Source organism: Chelon labrosus (genome assembly GCF_963514085.1).
Source record: "Chelon labrosus genome assembly, chromosome: 6".
NCBI lineage: Eukaryota > Metazoa > Chordata > Actinopteri > Mugiliformes > Mugilidae > Chelon > Chelon labrosus.
This window is the reverse complement of record NC_140342.1, coordinates 16,277,289-16,297,389: the sequence shown is the minus strand read 5'-3', so window position 1 is coordinate 16,297,389 and position 20,101 is coordinate 16,277,289. Positions and strand designations below refer to the sequence as shown.

The 20,101-nt window shown below is 39.2% G+C and overlaps 1 protein-coding gene across 1 annotated transcript; it reads left to right on the top strand.

The window, feature by feature from the left end:
* Positions 1–5,056: 5,056 nt before the first annotated feature.
* Positions 5,057–17,783, top strand: rb1cc1 (RB1-inducible coiled-coil 1). Its single transcript, XM_084547438.1, has 23 exons — positions 5,057–5,399; positions 6,348–6,480; positions 6,577–6,703; positions 6,790–6,960; positions 7,115–7,317; positions 7,496–7,937; positions 8,044–8,214; positions 8,297–8,481; positions 8,608–8,794; positions 9,890–9,971; positions 10,070–10,134; positions 10,226–10,329; positions 10,583–10,709; positions 10,939–12,869; positions 13,037–13,223; positions 14,042–14,150; positions 14,320–14,617; positions 15,404–15,452; positions 15,553–15,600; positions 16,060–16,118; positions 16,353–16,480; positions 16,692–16,762; positions 16,878–17,783. Exons 2-23 carry the CDS (start codon positions 6,410–6,412, stop codon positions 16,953–16,955), a joined length of 4,893 nt encoding a protein of 1,630 aa, XP_084403564.1. The 5' UTR covers positions 5,057–5,399; positions 6,348–6,409; the 3' UTR covers positions 16,956–17,783.
* Positions 17,784–20,101: the final 2,318 nt, after the last annotated feature.

Below are 20,101 nucleotides of genomic sequence, written 5' to 3'. Positions count from 1 at the left end.
CTTTTTGGCAAACGGTTGACAGGACGTGCTGCTATGGCAATAACTACAGAACAGTATAGCTCAAAGATTCAGTTAATTTCTAACAGTAATATACACCGATCAGCCGCAACATTAAAACCACTGAGAAGTAAATAATATTGACCATCTTGTGACGATGCAATGTTCTGCTGGGAAACATTTGGACCTGGTATTCATGTGGATGTTACTTACCATGTACCATTTACCTAGACCAGATGAGACACCCCCAGCCCATAGCAATGACACTGCTTAATATCAGCAGCCATCCCCAGCAGGATGCAGCCTGACAGAGACACACACACAAAAACGGTTTAGGAACAACTCAGAAAAAAAAACATGAAAAACAGCACAAGGTGTTGACCTGGCCTCCAGATTCACTAGATTCACAAGAGCCTGTGGGATGGACTAGAACAAGCCTGATCCACAGAGGCCCCTCCCCTCAACCCATAGGACCCAAAGGCCCCCACTAACAACATTCTGTTGTCAGACACCACAGGACACCCACAGACTCTAATGAATCTCAACTGTTTTGGAGGCACAAGGGAGACCTACACAATATTAGGAAGGTGGTCATAATATTAAGCCTGATCAGTGTATGTAAGAATGTGCAGGCTATTTAAAATAGTCATCTTAATTATTTATTTTAGATAAACACACACAGCCGATTGTCACTGTGAGCACAAATGTACAGAAACAGAAAGAAAAACGGAATAAAGACTCAGTTTTTAATATGGTTTAATTATTTAGCACTTCTTCTTCTAATCTCTTTTCTTCTGAATAAATGTAATTTTCTGAAAAAAAGAAAAACTTTAAGTGTGTTTCACAGACATGCACGGGTTGAAATGATGAGCGCTATATCTCCCGGTTGACTAATTTGGATTCATGCTGCAAATGATCTGCGGTGCCTCTGAGAGCTGCCCCAGTACAATGGAGGCTGTCATGAATACTGAGCAGCCGAGCTGTATGTACGAAACCCTCTAAATTATTGATTTTAATTTTTACTTGCAGAGAAGAGGGCCAAACGCAATGCTTCCAGCTGAATCTCTCCCAAATTAATAATCACTTGTGGCCAGAACCTTCAGGTGTATCTCCAAAAAAAAAAAAGAAAAAAAAAAAAGACCTCAATATAAAAACCATTTGAGATGGAGCACATCCTGCACTTGAAATATGATCACATTTTTACTGAAGACAGGATGGAGCCACTCTTAAACCACTGCATATTTATCCATCAACCACATACGACCCTGTGTAAAACATCTTCTGGCAAACTATCATGCATACTAAATGATATAAGTTATATTATTATTGATTATATAAAACGCTTTCATTACACATAAGCAACTGAGAGGTGTAATCATCATCCTGATCGAGGCAAATGTAGATTAAATATCATACATGTCCAGTTTTAGCTGGGCCATTTCACTTAGTGATTACTTGGTTAGGTTTTCTCCACTAAAACCACACAGTATAAAGTCTTTACAAAAGTTTAATGGCAAGCAGTGACATTAAACTCCTAATATACATACAGCAATGTTAAATATACGTATGTAACTCATAGTTTCCATTTCATGTGATCGTACGTGTCTTGACATTGCATCCCTAAAGCAAAACTATTAAACTAAAACCTCTGATTCATCCTTTTTAAATAGTAGACCTGTAATCGTTTTCTTTGACATGGAACAATTGCTTAATACAATATTAAAACTTTACATTTACTTTGGACGACAGGTTTACGTAAAAAAAAAAATTGGAGACTACCTATTAAAATGATGAAACTAAAGTAAGTGGTCAGGACCAATTAATGTGTGCATATGGTAGCTCAAGGCTTCATTAATAACCCAGTGTATGATTTAAAATGAGCTCTGTTCATTTCACAGATCCCAGAGCTAAGATATATTGTAGGCTTAAGTGAAAAACTTTCTAAAGCTAATACTAATGTGACCCCATTTACTTTTTAAACTTCTTTTATGAACTTTAGATGACCTGGAAGTGTTGTTTTGCCTTCTTTCTTTGTTTCCTTTCCTTTTCTCTTGGCTTAAAGTCATTTATTTCTCATGGACAAATGATTAAATAAAACCATTTCGTCTCTCACATCAGGCATGTTGATCGTGCTCCAAGTTTAAAGCTTGAAAATCTATAATTACATAAACACAAATCGTTCTGCACATCATAAACCTGTCAAACATGAATTTATGAGATAAAAAGGGGGGATTAAAATATCCATCTTAATGAGAATAAATACATTTGTTTCTCTGGGTAACATCTGACATCTGAGCGTTAACTAACTGCAGAAAGGAGAGACGACTCCTCATTCATGTTAGGGCACTCTTGGGTGCCATGCAGACAAATCCGTTTAAACTACCATCTACGGATGTAAACCAGTGGAGTGCAGAGAGCCACTGGCCTTGCTAAACACAGACCTCTCAGAGATTTGAGATAGCTGAGCCTGGAGCAGCCCACTGACCTTGATGGCTATTTTGGTGGAGCTGCGCAGTCTCTATCGCTTACTGAAGTTATTAAACCAAACACCCGAACCAACTCAAATGAAACAAGGTTATCAGTTTAGAATACATGTTTTCAGCAAGAAAAATAAGCTGTTTCATAACTTGTTTCAAATTGAATTTGTGTTGAATTGCTTTCCCTTTCAACATACACCGATTAGAAATAATATTATGACCACCTTCCTAATACTGTGTAGGTCTCGCTTGTGCCTCCAAAACAGTTGTGACTCATCAGAGAATAGATATGGGCCTTCTGAGGGTGTCCTGTGGTGTCTGGCAACAGGATGTTGTTAGTGGGGGCCTTTAGGTCCTATGGCTTGAGAGGAGGGGCCCTCAAGCCCTCCCATAGATACTTGATCAGTTTGGGATATCGTGAATTTGGAGGCCAGGTCAACACCTTGTGCTGTTTTTCATGTTTTTTTTTTAGTTGTTCCTAAACTGTTTTTGTGTGTGTGTCTGAGTCAGGCTGCATCCTGCTGAGTGTCATTGCTATGGGGTGGGGGTGCCTGGTCTGGTCTAGGTGGATGGTACATGTTTAAATAACATCCACATTAATGCCTGGTGTAAAAGTGTCCCAGCAGTTTTGTCACAAGATGGTCAATGCTATTCACTTCTCCTATCAGTGGTTTTAATGTTGTGACTGATTGGTGTATTTCGGTTATAAGTGGAAGCTTTCTATTGTAAGCATTTGTTCTATGTTGGCAGATTTGATTAAAAGTTGTTATGTTTTAGATTCATAAGAAGCACTGATCTTTTTTTAGTACCCATTAGCACCCCGATGTATTTAAAAGTCTCTACCAGCTCACAGTCAATGCACTTCACTGCTTAAGTCTAATTAGCAACAATAAGAAATAAATGCTATATCAAAAGCAGGGAATGTGTCATTATCACATTTAGAAGCAATACTTTTACAAAAGCAAGCACAATATTCCTTTATGCTTAATATTTTGACTAGATTTTAAAATGATGTTCTGTGACTTTGAGCAACAGTTGTGTGAGCAACGAATGCAAAAATCACAAAATTGCAGTTTGGGGTCCCTTTATATCCCTAAAACAAATCAGGAGATCAGTGCAGGTAAAATGTGAGACTTGTTGTTCCAAGGATTTTTACAGAAGCACTTTGTTTGCTTCATTGACTGTATATGCAAGGTTTGTTTGAAAGAAATTATTGTGATACAGTGACCTCTAGGGGACGTTTGGCTTAAAAACACCACAAACATTGAGTATAGTTTTAATTATGAGTAATGGGTAAAATTGTTACAGGAATTATTGTGCAGTTTAGTTTGGTTCATGCCTATGCCAGTGATATTGCTTTACATTTTGACAAAATGTTGTGACTCACTGACAGTTATTACTGAATAATTGTATTGTACAATTGTATATGAATGCAGAATATACAAAGAAATTACATTTGAGATAATGCTTTGATCTCATTATTCCTTATAAGCACACTGAATTTAACACAGTACATGTTGGGAAGTAATACTATTATTGTGTCACTTTCATATAAACTTTATCATCTATTCTTGAGTAGGTCTTCTTGTAAAAGTATTTAGGTAAAGCTATAAAAAAAAATGGATGAATGACACCATGTCAATTGACCGTGATCGGTAATAATCAGAAACAGCAAAAATAAACACTCAAGGACAAAGCAGTATTGATTTTTATGTTCAATTTTAGAGATGCCAAAACAAATCAAAGTGAACTGTTCAGGTGTATTTATAAATTTTTCACTAAAATGATGCATACCAATGAATAAATGTACGATATATTACATAAAGTTTATATACAGGAAGTTTTGAATCTCAATAAAATTCCACCGGACCTGGTGGCAATCCCCAAACTACCTCCTCTCTGCAGCAAAATAGGATCATCCACACACTGCAGCCTTACATTAACCACACCCCTTCTCATGTTGCAGCAAAACACTTCACAGCGTTTTTTTCTGTTATTTTCCCAGAATTCACCTGGAATGTACAGTGACGAACATATACGGATGGGAATTTAGACACGCCTTTAGGAACCTATTTTTTGAACCAGTTCAGAGGGACTCTCATATTTATTCATTGATGTACTTTCTCAATCTCATATTGGTAGTACCCTGTATGCGACACAAAATAGAACAAATAAAGAGTAAAACTACAAAAATAAATAAATGGTGCTACTTTCTCTGACCCATGTAACCAACTTGATTTTCTGGTTAAAACAATAGTATGGAAAACCAAACTGAGAGCTGATATTTTAAATAAACAAAAATACATAAGGTTTAAAATTAACATTTCTGTTGAAGCAGAATAACAATTTCTTTATGATAATTGCATTAAATCTTACTTTTGATGTAGTACTGAAAATAGAACTGAAATAATAAAAACATGTAACATACATAAACATATACATTCAAGACAAAATGTTAAAAAAGAAGAACTTGTCAGAATGATCTAAGAGTAGGAAGATAGCCTAGCTTTCTTATCAACCCCTGTGCTTACAGTTGCATCTCTGCTGAACGGATCGTCCACTAACAGCACATCAGCAGATGACAACAACAAAACAGCCTGAGCTACTGACAGGGTGTTAGCGTAGTTAGCTACCAGGGATAAACAACTGGTGCTTTTATCCGTCTGTGACACCATCACGGCTGAAGTTTGCCAAATTAAACTTTTATTTAACAGGAATGTGTTTGATCTGTGCAACTGATCATGGTTGTCAGTCAGTCTAGTCTAGTTTAGTCCAGCTAACGTTAGCTAAGTGGCTTGCTAAGCTAGCTCTATGTATGCCAAGCTAAAACGGGTGAGCTAGCTAGCTTAGGTGCTAGCTTGTTAGCTAGCCAGCTCGCCTAGGCGAGGACCAAGACCAAGAACAGGGAGATGCGAGCAAAGTGAGGTAAGACCAAAGAAATCGTTTACTTTCCCAATTCTACATGGAGTCTCACTCTTAGAGCGATGTCCACACAAACAAGTCACGTTAACCATTTCGGCTAATCTCATTACATTTGTCAGATTAATCGACGATAGAAACTACTGTCCTGCGCTAGCCTGACAGCTGTTTTAGCTAATAGCCAGTTAGCGCAGTCAGCGGGTTATTATTGACTGGCTAGCTTGCTAGCAGGTGTTGGTGGCCACTTCTTTGGCACTACAGTTATGACTAACTGGAGGCCTCGAGGTTAATAATAACAATTAGGTAGTACCAGTCTTAAAACATAACGGACTGTAAAAGCCGAATGGCAGGAGGCCTGCAGACGTGCTGACCGTCAACATTATTAACTGCAATTAGCAAACCAGCGTTCACAGTCTGAACGCGGCGTAGCTGGTAAGTTGTTTTATAACGGCATATAACGGCTAACAGGTACTGGCAGGTTAGCGCTAACTCCAGTTTGTCATTTTTAACCTGACATGACATTTGACCAGTGAAGCCTTCTGTCTCGCTGCTCACCCTAAACAGCAACCAGTTTGGACTGTCTACGTCTTCTGGCAGTTTTGAGATACTGGCTTTGTATTAAATCGACATATTAAGTGACTGCTCGGATATCAAAAACTTGTCATTAGCTTAACCCATCGGCACGGTGACTCAGCTCATAAGTTAATTATTCGTTTGACATGGAGAGATTTACAAGTTAAATTCAAAGGTAATGAAATGACCCAATGTTAATGTTATAAATCTAATATCTTTACACAAAGTATAGTCTGTGTAATAGAAAGACAGAAACTTACATCGGCGTCGATAAAGGAGCTTTGTTACTTTAAGTAAACGTCAACGTCTCCTCTAATTAGAAGGTATTTAATGGTATCATTTAATTATAGCTATGATGTTCACGTTTGTCCTTTCTTGCAGGGTGGTGGTGAGTGACTAAATGAACAAGAAAGGCACCTGCAAGGAACTCTGGGAGATTCAACATGAAGTTGTATGTGTTCCAGGTCAACAATGGCAGCACACTGACATTTGACACTGACCTTGCTGTCCAAACGTAAGACACTGGCATTTAAACACTATTAATCAGAAATAGCAGTCAGTACATCCTGTTCATTGTGACCTAAACAAATATTTTTTGTTTTTGTTTTAGCGTACTGGAGCTTAAGCATGCCATCCAAGCCAAATATAAGATTGCAACTCAACATCAAGTCCTTGTTGTCAATGGAGGGGAATGTATGGCTGCAGAGAGACGAGTCTGCAGCTACAGTGCTGGCACTGTGAGTTTGTAAAGAATTTCCATAAACTAATACAGGTTGAATATATCTAAATTTCTTAACACTGATGTCACACTGCTGATCTTTAGGAAACCAACCCCATATTCCTGTTCAACAAAGAGATGATCTTGTGTGACCGGGATCCAACGATCCCCAAAACCACCTTCTCGATTGAGAGTGAGATTCAGGTCAAGGTGGAGGAGTCTCTACTGATGCCAGCTGTATTTCACACCGTTGCCTCGCGAACACAACTTGCTCTGGTAATTACATATATATTTTTAAGGCTGGGGGAGTTTGGGAATAAGAAATTAGTTATGTACAAGTTAAGTTATGTACATCTCTTTTTATAAAGCTACTGTATACTCCCATAAACTATGACTAACTTATAACTTGTTCCGACATATTTCTCTCCAGGAAATGTTTGAAGTTGCCAACAAACTTTGCTCTTTCTGTGAACGTTTGGTTCATGATGAACACCTTCAACACCAAGGCTGGGCTGCTATTATGGCTAATCTGGATGACTGCACTCTGTCTTATCAGAAGTTGCTCATGAAATTCAACTCCGCATACACAAATTATCAACATGACTTGGAAGAAATCAAGGTGAAACTTTCAAAGTAAGTGTTGCCACCAAGGATGTGATATTTAACACTTTCCTCGTCCTATCCAACAGGTTTGATCTTATTTATCTAAACTTTGTTAAAAAAAAACAAAAAAAACAGATGCAAGTAATATAGTTCTGTGATATAAGAGAATAAACATTATGTCCTAGTTCACCTCTTGTTATGATTGCAGGTTAGGGACAGCGGTTTCTGTAATGGCAAGGATACCGCTCCTGGAATGTTTGACACAACACAGTTACAGAGAGAGCATGGAGAAGTCCAGTTCAACCCCAGGGAAGGATTCAGATGAGACAGAAGAAGAAAAATCCACTGACTCTGTGCGCTGCGCTGCTGAAGCAAAGGAGCCTTCCAAGTTATCTGGATCCTTTTCTGCTTCGGGGACAGCCACATGTGAGCCAGCTGGAGACCGGGAAACCAATGAAATGACTGACAGCGGTGGGCTGAGGGCTGCACTACTAGACGACGACGACGACGACGACGACGACGACGACGACACTCCGGATCTCGCTAACCTGGCCTCGTTCAATGTTACACTATTAGACTGGATCAACGTCCAAGACCGACCCAATGATGTGGAATCGGTTGTGAGGAAATGCTTTGACTCCATCAACAGGGTAAGTTATTGATGAATGAATAGACGTGTCAGTATAGTGTCCTAAATACAGTGTTATCTTAATATGTGAGGGGAAAATGACTTTATCGAGATGTTGTGTCTTTCAGCTTGACCCGCGGATCATTCAGCCCTTCTTGACAGATTGCCGTGACACAATTGCCAAGCTGGATAATCAAAACATGAAGGCCATCAAAGGGCTCGAGGACAGGTTGTATGCGCTAGACCAAATGATTGCAAGCTGTAAGAAGTTGGTGAATGAACAGAAAGAACTTGCTCAGGTACGTAGAGATGAACACAGTTAAGTGACTCTCTCCATTGCCAGTTATTTTCTGAATTATGCTTACATGTGATCGCTTGCAGGGATTTTTGGCCAATCAGAAGCGGGCTGAAAACCTGAAGGATACATCTGTTCTGCCTGACTTGTGTCTGAGTCACACCAACCAGCTGATGATCATGCTGAACAACCACAGAAAGCTGCTAGACATTAAAAAGAAGTGCACCACTGCCAAACAGGAACTTGCAAACAACCTTCAAGTCAGACTCAAGTAAATATTAAAATCACTTCTTTCCTAATATGTATTGATTGTTCTTTTAGTTTCATGACTCCATTGTGGCTTACTGTTTTTAAAGATCCTTAGTCAAGAGAATCACGCTTGCGATTGTGATTTTAGATGGTGCTGCTACGTGATGCTTCATGCAGACCAGGATGGGGAGAAGCTTCAGGCTCTGCTCAGACTTCTTACAGAGCTAATGGAAAGAGTGAGAGTGGTTGAGGCCCTCAGTACCGTGCCCCAGATGTACTGCTTGGCAGTTGTGGAAGTCGTCAGGAGAAAAATGTTTATGCGACACTACAGAGAGGTCAGTGCTAAATGCCATTATTGCACTCTAATCATGCATTAAGACAGCTCTAGGTGTGAGCTCTTTTGTGTTACTGATTTTGTTCTGGTAGATGTGTTTAATAGAATATTGATGAAAACTGTTTTCATAATTTGTTTGCTGTGAGTCAATAGTTAAGTCCATTTTAAGCTAAACGGATTTAGACTCAATTGTTTTTGTGTTTTGGGCGGTACAACCTGTTTTGCAGGTATGTGAAGGACTAAGAGTGTGACAGAGTTTTTGTGCTTTCGGTGGCTGCTCTCAGTACTGTAGAACAGTGTTTTTCAACCACTGTGCCACGGCGGCACACTAGTGTGCCGTGAGAGATCGTCAGGTGTGCTGTGGGAAGTTATCCAGTTTCACCTAATTGATTTAAAAAACATTTTTTGAAAACGAATTAATTATTATCTGCAAATAATATGCCATTGTCAAGTGTCTGTGTGTATATATATCTGTTTGTGTGTGTACATATATGTATATATAAAGACTTTTTTCTTTGTGTTTAATTCCTATTCAAGACTCTTTGACAAGAATAACTTTATATTGTTAATTTTATTTATTTATTTTTTTTTTAACATTTTCGGTTGGTGGTGTCCCTTGTGATTTTTTTCAATGAGAAAAAAAAAACACTGCTGTAGAACAACTCAAAAACATTTTACCAGCACTTTGAATCTTTGCCTGCAGCAGCTGTGTACATGTTAACTCCAACTGATAATGCCTGTAGTGCTTCCCTTTTTTGTATAGCTGTATCTAAATGCGCACTACGAATATGAAAAGGCAGTAGCTATACTAACTGAATTTATTTTGCTCTCGTATTTCCTTTTTAAGCTGATTTTGTTTTTTGACAATAGTTGTTAGAACAAGCTAATCCTCTTACCTTACTTTGCATTTTGTTTTTCTTGAACAAAGTCTTAAACAGTTTACCCCCTGAGAGACTGGATCTTTTCTTCTAAAACTAAAAAAACATTCAAATCTGTACAAAGAATAGCTTTGAACTGATTGTATTTGAGACCAAAATGATTATTACTCTATGGGTATGAATTTATGTTAAAATCTTTAATTCTTTCATCTTTTCAGTGGGCTTATGCACTTGTGAAGGATGGGAAACGACTGTACGAGGCAGAGAAGTTCAAGAGGGAATCCTTTGGGAAACTCTTTAGTAAGTACCTTTTCAAAGAAGTGATATTCAAGTCGTGGTAGAGCAAAATGTGCTTTTGAATATCAGAGTTTTGACCTATTTACTGCTTGGTTTTACAGGAAAGTCTTTCCTCCGAAACCGGTTGTTCAGAGGACTTGATTCATGGCCTCCAACGTCATTTTGTGTAAGTATTATTCTATATTGTATTATCATGTATCGCAACAGTTTCACACAATTTTACGCCCATTTTTTTCTGTGTTTATTATTTGTCACAGACGCGTAAGCCCAGAAGGTTTGATGATGAACTTCCAGACATTTCACTTGACGACCTGCAGTACTTGAAATCTTGTTGTCCCTTAGAAGTGCAGCCTTTTCTTATGTAAGTCACAGTTATTGCATAAATAATTTAAACATACGGAATGCATTAGATTGAGTTGAGACTAGTCTAAAGTGCAAATTTTCTAAATTAAAAGAGGAAGTCTGATCTTCAGGTGTGGAAACTGGCTTTAAACCAAGTCATTATCTAGTGCCAAGCTCTTGACCTCTGCCACAGTTTGCTTGTACTAAAATAAAAACCACAAGCTATTTTGTTTTTATAATTCTGTCCTTGTATTCCTAATATCTTTTGGCAGGGTTCCCACCATGTGTGACTTTGAACCCTTAAATTACCACATAGAGACGCTTCAGCAGCTGGTCCAGGCTGCACAGAGTGTGGACGAGATGTCTCAAACCATAACAGACCTGCTCAGTGAACAAAGGGTAATGACATCTTTTCATGTACCACCGTTTCTTTACACATTGATATGCAACCATTGCTTGAAATGAAAACACAACTTTCAAATAAACACAAGTAAATCTGTCAACTGGACTTTCTTCTCATTTGTCTGTTATCTGTTGCTTTTTGCAGAAAGTTTTAAACTTTGTAACTGGACCTGAATGAACTATTCTTACATTCTCTGGATGATCTTCATCTGTTATGTCTTTCCAGGCATCTTGCAGTCAGAGTGCCCAGAGATCAACCGTAGTGACGCCGCAGTCTGAAAGCAAACATGGGGCGACGACACCGATGTCCTCCAAAACGCCATCCTCTCTTGGTCTTCAGGGAGCCAGCTGCCAGCCCATACATGTTCCCGTCCCAGCTCCTCTAGAGGACTTATCTCCAGACAGCATCGATGCGCAAACCTTTGACTTTGAAACCATTGGCCATCCGAACATGGATCCGGTCCTGCAGCAGGGGTCCCTTGACTTGGATTCTCTAGCAGAGAGCCCTGAGTCTGACTTCATGTCTGCCGTCAACGAGTTTGTGATCGAAGAGAACGTGACCTCTTCGAACCCCATGAGTGACCCTACTAGCCCTGAAATGATGGTGGAGTCGTTGTACTCGTCAGTTATCAATGCTATTGACAACAAGCGAATGCAGGATACCACCATACTGGAGAGGGAGAACTCAAGGATCACTGTTCTCAAACAAGTTATAGAGAGATATCGATGTGCTGCAGAGGAGTCCCAAGCCAACTTTAGAGGTGTAAAGGATGACCTCTGTCACTTAAGAGGGGTAGTATTAAAAGAACAGCAGGATTTTGGCTTTGTTCTGCGCAATATGACCACAGAGGTGCGAAATATTGTGGATAACATCTGCCAGACCCATGCACTGGAGTTGAAAGAGCAGCATCAGAGTGAACTCCTAGCTCTTCGGCAAGAGCTTGAGAAGCGGGTTGAAACACTAACAGAGGAAAACCAAGTAAATCAGAATATTGTCCGAGATGTCCAGCGGGCAATGCTGGAGCTGGAGGGGCTTATGGAGCGCAAAGAGAAAGAACTCACTCAACTCGAGCATGAGAAAGAGCGATGGGTTGAAACGGAGCGTAATCTGACTGACAGGATCAAAAACCTGGAGCAGATAATCAGTGATCAAACTGAGGAGATCAAGAAGGTCTCAGCCTCAAGAGACTCTTTGACCAGTCAGCTTGAGAATCTGCACTTTGAGATTGAACGCAGTCAGCAGAAGATTCGGCAGGAGTTGGAAGGTGTTGCGCAGACCAATTTAAAGGAGTTGGCGGACAGAATGAAGCAGGAACACAAGGAAGAGTTGGAGACCTTAACAAAGGATAACAAGGAGGCTCTGGAACACCTTGCCACTGAAAATAGTACAAAGTTAAGTGAGGCAGCTGATCACCATGCCACCGCTATTAGAGAGAAGGACAAACAAGTGAAGGACTTGGAGGCTCGCGTTACTGAGCTTGCAGAACTCCGCTGCAAACTAGAGGTGGAGCTAGCCCTCAAAGAGTCGGAGACGGAAGAGATGCGGGTTTTATTTGAGGAGGCCAAGATGCAGCAGGTGGAGGCTGTGAAGTCCCAGGTAGAGGTTGAGACAAAAGCCCTTCACGAAGAGCTGGCTGAAGTCAAAAGACAACTTCAGGTAAAAAATGAAGAGTATGAAGTGGACCTAGCAGAGCTGAGGACTCTCATGAGGATTGAGAAAGACCACTGCATCTCAGAGCTGGTGGACAGACACGAGGAGGAGACTATTCTGCTGGGCAACAAGCTCTCTTTCCTGCAGCAGCAATCCCAGGATGCTAAGAGGAATCACACTGAGCAGCAACAGAAACTTAGGGAGGAATTAGATCAGCAAGTGGCCGCTCTAAGTGAAGAAAAAGAAAAGCAGTTGACGAGCTTCCAAGAACTGGAGCAGGAGTTGAGGGCTGTTATCAGCGGCTTGCAGGCAGAAAATGACCTGCTCTCCAAAAAACTAGAGCAGGGCAAACATGCAATTGAGAAAAAGGCGGCGAAAGAAGAGGCCACTAATGTTACAGCACCAGATGCCTTTAAAGAGCTGGAGAAGCAGAAGGATGAGATGGAGAAGAGACTTTTAGACAAAATCAGACAACTTGAGAATGAGCTTCACGAGAGACAGAGAAGGTGAGTGTTTAATCCATTGACACGACACAAATTGAACTCTTACTTTTGCTTTCTGTGGTTTTCTTATTACATCAGCTTGCATTAAAAAAATAAATGTGTGCTGACATACACCGTTTACGTAATTCCTTCGTTTCCTGAATTAAAATTTACTCTTCGTTCTTTTTCAGTAATGAGGGCTTGCCGCTGCATGCTGAGGGGCGTGCAGATGCAGGAGCACCTCTGTCTCTGGACTCGGCAATACAAGAGCGCCTGCAGCAGGAGAGAGACACCCTGCAGACACAGATAGAGCTCCTGGAGAAGAGGAAGAACGAGGAGATGCAGAACCTCAAGACGTCTCTAATCGCAGAGCAGCAGGTTTGTGTTTAGGCTGCAGAGAGGCTGTCGGGGTACTGTTTTTGTTTTTGTTGAGCTTTGGTCATAACTACACCTTTATTTAATATCGCTGTAAGAAAGCATAAGACAGATAATTGTCATAATTCATCTGATATTTTTTGCTAATAATGGCTAAACACTAGAAATGTATTCGGGTAAGCAAATACGGAAGCCTCTGAAAGGTTTATTCAGCACCTCTGTAACCTTTAGGAAAGTTGTCTGTGCTGCATGGCTGTCCTGTTGTAGCTCTGTCTAATAATCTGGCATATGTGCAGCACACTGAATGCTTTCCTACCTACATTTTAAGCACTGCGTAGTACTTACCGACCATTCCTGACTGACCATTCCTCAGCCATTTGCATTTAATGTCAAGTTGAGTCTAGCATATCTACAGACACATCTCTTAATTAGTCTGTCCAGCAAATCCATTTTTCTGTGCTGGAACTAATTTCCTGTCTGTGTTGCTTGCAGTTGCAGCAAAGAAAGACTTGTACCTCTTCGCTCTGTTGTGTGATGTTTTATACGATGTGTTTACTTTACTTGGGCACATATGGCCTCGCTGTAGAAATGGCCACATGATTCCATTGCATTATTATTATTATTATGAGAGCGGACCTAACCCCCAAGCTGCTCCCCCAGGCGCTACCCAAGTGGCAGCCCACTGCTCCGAGTGTATACACTGCTGTGTAAATGAATGGATGGGTGAAATGCAGAGAAAGAATTTCCCCATGAGGGAATCGGTAAAGGAATAATTCTATAAATATACTCATGAATATTATGAACCTTATTTGTTTGTCTAGACAAATTTCAACACCGTTCTAACCCGAGAAAAGGTGAAGAAGGAGCAGATCATCAATGATCTCACGGAGAAGCTGCGGAACGTCACACAACAGCAGGAGAAGGACAAAGGTGAGTGCTGTACTGAACGTACTGAGTGCATTGTGGAGGGTGTAATCAGGGTATAATGGAACAAGCCATAGGTGAATATTGTGTTTTGAAGTTCCTCATATTAAAAATAAATAAATAAATCCAGATTTGAATTTAATCCTGTCAGTAACATTCATTTTGCTTATTGCAGCTCTGATAGAGACGTTGTCCGAGGACAGGGCTAGTGTGATGCAGGAAAAGAAGCACTTGGAAGAAGAGCTGAACCGCCTGCGCAGCACAGCACTGGTCTCCTCTGCCTTCTTCACCCCTAACCCTTCAGCTCAAGAGGTCACAGAAGCCGGAGCCGCAGCAGCAGCCAGAGCTCTGCCTGTGGCTGGGGCTTGTTCGTCTGACCCCCTGAGTGATACTGACAGACTGGCCTCTGTGGCAGCGATTCAAGAGGACGAACATGTTGATTCAGCAGTGGAGGCCAGCATGGTGACCGTCCAGTAAGCACCAGCTCTACAATAAACATTGTTGTCTTTATAGTTTGCTGCATGTCCTAGTGACTAGTGATTTCACATGATAAAAACACACATTAACACTCTCATGAAGACAAGTTACTGAGGAGAAATCAGGGTACGACAACACATTTCCATGTTGTCTTACTCTTACTAGAGTCCTGTTTAGTAATACATGCCATTGAAGAGATTTTTATTTAGGTCAGAGCAGTTCAGAGCAGACAATCTTTCTTTACAGTGTGCATTAGTGTGAATTTTACAAAAGGCCTACTGTTAAGCTGTGGAATCTGAATTAGATTTCAGTTTAAGTTGAATTTAATTATTTTTATGCAAGAACTTACTGGTGCGAGCATTGAGAGGTTTGAGTGTGAAACTCTGACAGGCGCAAGAAATTATTATAATTTCTGTACGCTTCCATTACTGCAGTATTTGGATTTTGCTTTCTCAGCATTTTAGTCTTACATATATCCAAAGCAAAGCAGACCTGAAGGAGGCCGCAGTTATATACAGTTAGGATTTTATTGAATAGATTGCCAGTGACAGAAACAAACCTTTGCGTTATTGAAGAAGAATCTCAAGAGGCCTTTGTGTAAACTTTCCAAAAATGGATGGACAGGAGAAGGAAGGCAGGCTAGCATCAGACAGTGTAAGTCTTTCTTTTATTACCAGTGATATTAAGAACAGTTGAGCAGTCATGAGACCAAATTTGATCCGGTTGTCTTAACGTTTTATTACATTTCACTAATATATTCATATCTATCTTTTTTGTTGTAGTGATAATATGATGTCAGAAGAGAAACAGCGGATAATCTTACTTGAGAGGGTAAATATACGTACTGCGTATATATGACATTGCATTTGATCGCAAAGTAAACTATGCTTATGTATGTCTCTATGTGTTTAATCTATCTAATATGTTGCAGACTTTACACATGAAGGAAGAAGAAAACAAGCGCCTCAGTCAAAGACTGGTCAGTTTATCATCACTGTGAGCTATGTAACACTTGCTCCACTAGGTGGCAGTAGCATCAAAGACTAAAATCCTGACCCAGGAGGCTAAAGAGCTCAGTGAAGGAAAATGGGTTTTATGATGAGTGTCATTAGAATGTGTAAAGTGATGATTCTTGATGACACACAAACATTTATATTTAATATATGCGTTTCTTTTAATATTTTAAAAGTTGTTTTATTCAATTGTGATACTCAGTAATACGCAGCTTAGATTAGACTTTATTTTTATGCCATCGCTGAGTAAAAGTAATAATTCTAATGACCAGGTTTATTTCTTTTTCTTTCTTTTTTTTTTGTTTTTTTGCAATTGCCCAGTCAGACAAATGTTTAAATAAGTCCCCTGGAAAGTCAGCTGTAGTCAGTATTGTTAACTCTTCTGTGTAACATCAGTAATGTTGCGCTGATGCTTTTCTTTGTAGATGTCTCAGAGCATGTCGTCTGTGTCGTCACGGCATTCAGACAAAATCGCCATCAGAGAGTAAGTGAATAAAAAAAAAATTAATAATACCTCATGGCCTTAGCATGTCCTAGCTGATGTGATTTTTTTTAAAAACATTTGTGTTGGCAGCTAAAACTCTGACCATCATTACATGCAGTATAATTATACACGTTATTATGTAATTACCATTAATGTGTTGTCTTTTCTGTCCTCAGTTTGCAGAACTCGGTGTCACCATGCCTTTATCTCTGTGTCCCTCTTTTTATGTTTCAGTTTCCAGGTTGGCGATTTGGTCCTAATCATCCTGGATGAAAGGCATGACAACTACGTGCTGTTCACAGTCGGTCCCACCCTCTACTTCCTCCACTCAGAGTCTCTCACTGCACTGGACCTCAAACCAGGTCAGCTTCACCCAGACCTCTTGAGATCATTATGAGAACTGTAATTATTTACTAATAAATAAACGAGTGATTTTGCATCAGTAATGACTGGAATTTTAAAAACAACTGATGCTGTGTGTACATGGGTCCTCGTATGTTTCTTTATAAGCGTTACGTTGCACATACGAGTATTTATTAATGGTTTAACGAGTTGATGTGTTTTGTTGTTTAGCATCAGGGACCTCAAGACGGCCGTGGGTTCTTGGAAAGGTGATGGAGAAGGAATATTGCCAGGCAAAAAAGGTACTATATAGTATATATAGTTGTGATTTTTATAGTTTGATTCATTAGCTATATCTGTAATGTTGTCGTGTCAACGGTCTTCTTTATTTCTCACAAATCTCTTTTTCTTCTCTAGGCCCAGAACAGGTTCAAGGTTCCTTTAGGAACCAAGTTCTACAGAGTGAAAGCTGTTCCATGGAACAGAAAAGTATAATAGCCAAGTAATGAGCTAAAATGTATATTTATATTGTTTAATTTTTGAACAGAAATTTCACATCATAATTCATGACTTGAAACATGGAAAGAAGATCGTCATCATGCTTTTTGTTTTGTTTTTTTCTTTTTTTTTGCTTTTCAATTCAAAATCCCACCTGCTATCACGTTTTTGTTTTCTTTTAAACCCGGATTTGTTATTGTGGACCAAATGCTATTAACCTTATTAGGGCATCGCCCTATACACTGTGGCATTATGCCATTTGACCTGTGTGTGAAATTGAACAAAAATTGGATGTTAAATATTAGTTCTCATTATCAGCATTTGTCCTTTTGTGGAAAATACTGTGTCATTATCAACATAATTAAATAAAAATATACATTTATTATAAATGTTTATGGAGGAATGTTCATGGCATGCATATTGATATATTTTCTTTGATTTACTTATCCAGATAAATGTTGTAGTTGGAAATGTAGTTAATGCTGTTTGTTACTCACAAAGCAGTATGGCCCTCTGTCAATACTGAACTGTACATTATGACTGACTGACGGACACGGTCGTCTTTGCAATCCTTGAAATGCACTTTCAAAAACAATGCTTTTGTTGATTTGAAAAGGGAAGTTAATTGAGCTGTCAGAACTAAGTAAATATATCAGCACAAACTTCTCACTATCATAGAATATTGATATGTAGAAAGGAAAACTTTGTGACTGTGTTTCATTATCGGGAGACATTGTATATTACCCATTAAATCACATGTAACAATAAATGACTGTATTGTAAAAGATAGAGTTTTGAAACAATAAAGGATTGATCCCAAATGCATCATTGATGTCCCAATTATTATCATATCTTGGAATTATATTTGATTATATAAAATGTGAACAATGCAGTTGGAGTCACCCTTTAATATTCACTAGCAGGTGAAATTTTATATTGATGCATGGACAGGTTTATTGCACAGCAGACAACTTCTGATTTTGACCAAGATGTGTTCACCTGCTTCATATTGAGTTTTCTCTTAATAGCTAGAATAAATGTTTTTTAAAAAATAAGTATTAAATATACATAGTGGAGACATATATAGCAAATAGTCTTTATAATGTTGCTTTAAGAATTTTCTGGGGATTCAAGAGTCAATGTGGAATAGCACAGTATAGTGTATTCATTTGATTTAGCGTTTCTGCTTTTGTGGAAACATTAATGTTGGCACGCTGCTGCAGGAAACAGACTTCAAAAAGGCTTCATATCGGGGCCCAAGAACGATGCGGCCCTCATGGAGAAGGAAGCCCACCAACATCACTTTCCCAGTTCACAGCGGGGAGCATAGCAGCTCTCCGCCGAGCACTCTCTACCATGTGGGTCTAGGGGTGTTTTAACAATGTTTAGCTCTATTTTCTCCATTTAGCATAAGCCTGTTGTCACATTTGGATGGCTCCTTCATAAATTGATGGTGTGATTCCTACAATTTCGGGACAGGCCTGAATGACAAAATATGCAACACAACATTCGATACCGAGGTGGCTGGCAAGCACCAACCATGTGCACTGGACAGGCTCTTAGTGTAAATGTTTACAACCCCCCACTGAGCTCAGTGCTGCTGGGAGTCACTCTCATCAGGCTGAATGGGATTTAACGTTGCCATGTGTAGTCTCTTGCTAGTTCCACCATTAAAACTGCCTTTGACTTGCTGTCAGACTTTCTTTCTGTAACATTTCACTACTTGTCTTCAGTACTCAATCGTCAAAACGGGCTGTTGTTGAGCAGTATACATAGCAACAAGGACATGTGCATATTTAATTTAACACATTACAAGTTACAATCCTATATATAATATTAGAGTTTATTTACTGAACACATTAAGATGTATATTACAAGAAGAAAAGGAAACAAAATACAAGTATTTTAATACATGAATATAGTAAGTAGTAAAAATGTAGTTCTACTAAAGTAAAAAGAAACATTTGGTTACAAAGGTACAGCAATGATTTTTTAAGTTGGCAGGTTCCAGGGTTGAGCTTCACTTGAAGAGAACCTGTTTTAATCAATGATAGGGCTATCACAGATAAAAAAAAAAAAATCATCTTGCAACTCTCAAATGGACATTAAGTAAATTAAATGTTCTTTTTGTCTGTTTGTGGTTGCTTTGAAATGTGTTTGCTGTCTGCTGAACCCCTCAGAATAACAGCGTACTCACTTATTCACGTTACATTTTCATGCACAAGCCGTGACCCTTCATTTCTCACTGTCACAAATGATGGAAAAAAAAGTTCAAAAGTCACACACACCTATTAGATTGCGCAAAAGCAGAGATTCATCGCGAATACACTTTGGTAATTGTAAAAGCACAGGTATGTATTAATGCTGCTTTCAAATGCCATCAGCTGAAATTCAAAGACACGTTATCACAGCTTTTCTTCGCGTGTCAACACATGCCGGAGCCACTAAATTAAGGTTTAGACGAGCAAATGTGAAATATCAAAACGATGTCAAAAGACGCCTCACAAAGAATGTCTTACGTTGTAAGATCTCGCCCTTTGTCGCTGATACATTCTGTGTACCAAGATAATACACAAGTTGTGTTTGATTTTCCAATATCTCCGACACTGTACGAGATAGATGGTGCAGCAAATAAACAAGCATTATTTGCGGAGTAAATATATGCATGAACTTGAAATGATGGATAAATGAAAATAAATAGGAGAGCCTTAACACAACATTTATATTTTTGAAATCTAAATGGGAACGAGTGTGTTGAAGAAGAGCCAAGAGGCATTAAGGCTGAAACTGCAAACCAAGGAGTAAATCGACTTAATGCCATCACATTTCCACCCTATTCATGCCTAAGAAAAGGGTTAGGGAAAGAGATTAGGTTATATATCTGCTGTCAGGGACTGAAGAGACCAAGTAGAGAACTTCACCTAAACAGAATGATGATCAAACAGACATGCTTTAACAGACATGCTTCATAATCTCATCCGTTATTGTCCCCCTCTCTGCCTTGACTACAGGTTCAGTGGAAAATCTTAGACAGGGGCAGATTAAATGTGTGATGAAATGTCTGAGAAATATGTGAGAATGCGCAATACAAGGATGGTTGATTTTCTACCCACATGACGAACATAATCACTATTAGTAACACA